At 41.4% G+C, this 1932-nt stretch overlaps 1 protein-coding gene across 1 annotated transcript in view; it reads left to right on the top strand.

The window, feature by feature from the left end:
• Window positions 1-1932, top strand: part of LOC112150018 (suppressor protein SRP40) — a gene marked incomplete in the record, with an annotated part of 16724 nt that overhangs the window by 10114 nt on the left and 4678 nt on the right. The window contains 3 exon segments of the mRNA XM_036214968.1: window positions 78-158; window positions 250-333; window positions 1543-1623. Coding sequence (XP_036070861.1) covers window positions 78-158; window positions 250-333; window positions 1543-1623 — 246 coding nt within the window.

The following is a 1932-nucleotide window of genomic DNA, read 5'->3' as shown; positions in this document are numbered from 1 at the left end:
GAATTATGTCACATAGAGTCTCACATATATTTCCCATTGTGGCCCAATTAAAATGTTCTTCTGCTTTTCTTTACAAGGATTCAAGCTCGTCTTCGTCTTCTGATAGCGAGGAAGACAAGAAGAAGAAGAAGAAAAAGGCAAAGAAGAAGAAGGATAAGGTTTGAAACTGTTGCACTGTCTGTAATTCAACATTTTTACAAATGTATTTTTGTGATCGAATCAAAATGTTCCTCTGCTCTTCCTTTAAAGGATTCAAGCTCCTCTTCCTCTTCTGATAGTGAGGAAGACAAGAAGAAGAAGAAGAAGAAAAAGGCAAAGAAGAAGAAGGACAAGGTTTGAATCTGTTTGGACTTTCTCCTGTGATAGAACTTTCTTACAGTTGTATTTCAACGAGAGGCCATATGTGACATAATTCATACTTTCTCACACACACCATCAAACTTTTTCACTTGCAGTCTAGCTTCAGTCAGAAATAGGGTTGGGCACCAATTGGTTTTATGCAGTTCCGGTGCCAAAGAGGTTCTTTGTTTTTGGTTCCAAATCGGTGCCAATTTTAGTACTTCAGTAATAAAAAATAATGGCTACATCTTCCCATATCCACACATTTTCATTCCCAAGTAAAATATTTATGCAGAGTTAAAAAATTAATGTTTTGGGTGTCGTTTTTGACGTGCAGGTTGTTCCCATTAAATCAGAGCTCTCTAACCTCCGAGCCACAAACTGGTGACCCGCCCCTCTTTCACCGCGTGGTGAATTCGCTGCTCGCCGCCTGCCACACAAGTGATCCTGAGCTGGACACCACAGCTGAGGGGCCGCAGCGTCTGAGGGGTTACTGGGCTTTGATTTCACTCGGGGGGTGTGTCTGCATGACAGCCGCTTCTGCTGTCTCTATGAGTGAGTTTGAAGGATGTTCTGCATTAACCTGAGAGGGGGATAAATTAAGGAACCCGTTTTACCCATGTCTCGATGAAATTAAGAAAACATCACATTTCAGGAGAGTCGAGCAGGCTGCCCGCACTCCCTGCAGTGACTGTCTCTCTCCCGGCGTGTGGAGCGAGCCCAGTTACCGGTCTTACATGAGCCCACCCACTATCACAGGAAAGGCAGACGGATTGGCTAGAACTACAAAGTACTGAACAGAGTAGAAGTGATTTACAGATAAGACAACTAGACCTTCAATGAAACTAAGCACCAACATACGGCACAGTTTGCAGCAGCTTCTTTGGGTTTTGGTAGAACCGCGCAAATCAAAACGATTCCTACTTGGAACTACATTTCGGTGCCCAACCCTAGTCGGTAAGCTAGCAGTCTCAGAAGACCCCAATCAGCCAGTGGATTTCTTCTGCAACAGCTTTGGTCCTGGATTTTAGACATTGTTTAAACAACAAAATATTTAAAAGACTGACTGCCATCTGTTCGCAATTTCTGTGTGTCCTGAAAGAGTTTGATGTCTGTAAGAAAGTATGAATTATGTCACATAGAGTCTCACATATATTTCCCATTGTGGCCCAATTAAAATGTTCTTCTGCTTTTCTTTACAAGGATTCAAGCTCGTCTTCGTCTTCTGATAGCGAGGAAGACAAGAAGAAGAAGAAGAAAAAGGCAAAGAAGAAGAAGGATAAGGTTTGAAACTGTTGCACTGTCTGTAATTCAACATTTTTACAAATGTATTTTTGTGATCGAATCAAAATGTTCCTCTGCTCTTCCTTTAAAGGATTCAAGCTCCTCTTCCTCTTCTGATAGCGAGGAAGACAAGAAGAAGAAGAAGAAGAAAAAGGCAAAGAAGAAGAAGGAAAAGGTTTTTTTTCTGTTTGAATCTTTTGAACTTAGAATTTTTGGTTGTCATTGCAATCCGTTCTAAAACCATTCCTGCTCTCTTTTTAAAGGATTCAAGCTCCTCTTCCTCTTCTGATAGTGAGGAAGACAAGAAGA

The sequence above is a fragment of the Oryzias melastigma genome, linkage group LG13, assembly GCF_002922805.2.
Source record: "Oryzias melastigma strain HK-1 linkage group LG13, ASM292280v2, whole genome shotgun sequence".
Classification (NCBI taxonomy): Eukaryota; Metazoa; Chordata; class Actinopteri; order Beloniformes; family Adrianichthyidae; genus Oryzias; species Oryzias melastigma.
The sequence above is the reverse complement of the archived record's forward strand: the minus strand, read 5'-3'. Positions and strand labels throughout refer to the sequence as shown.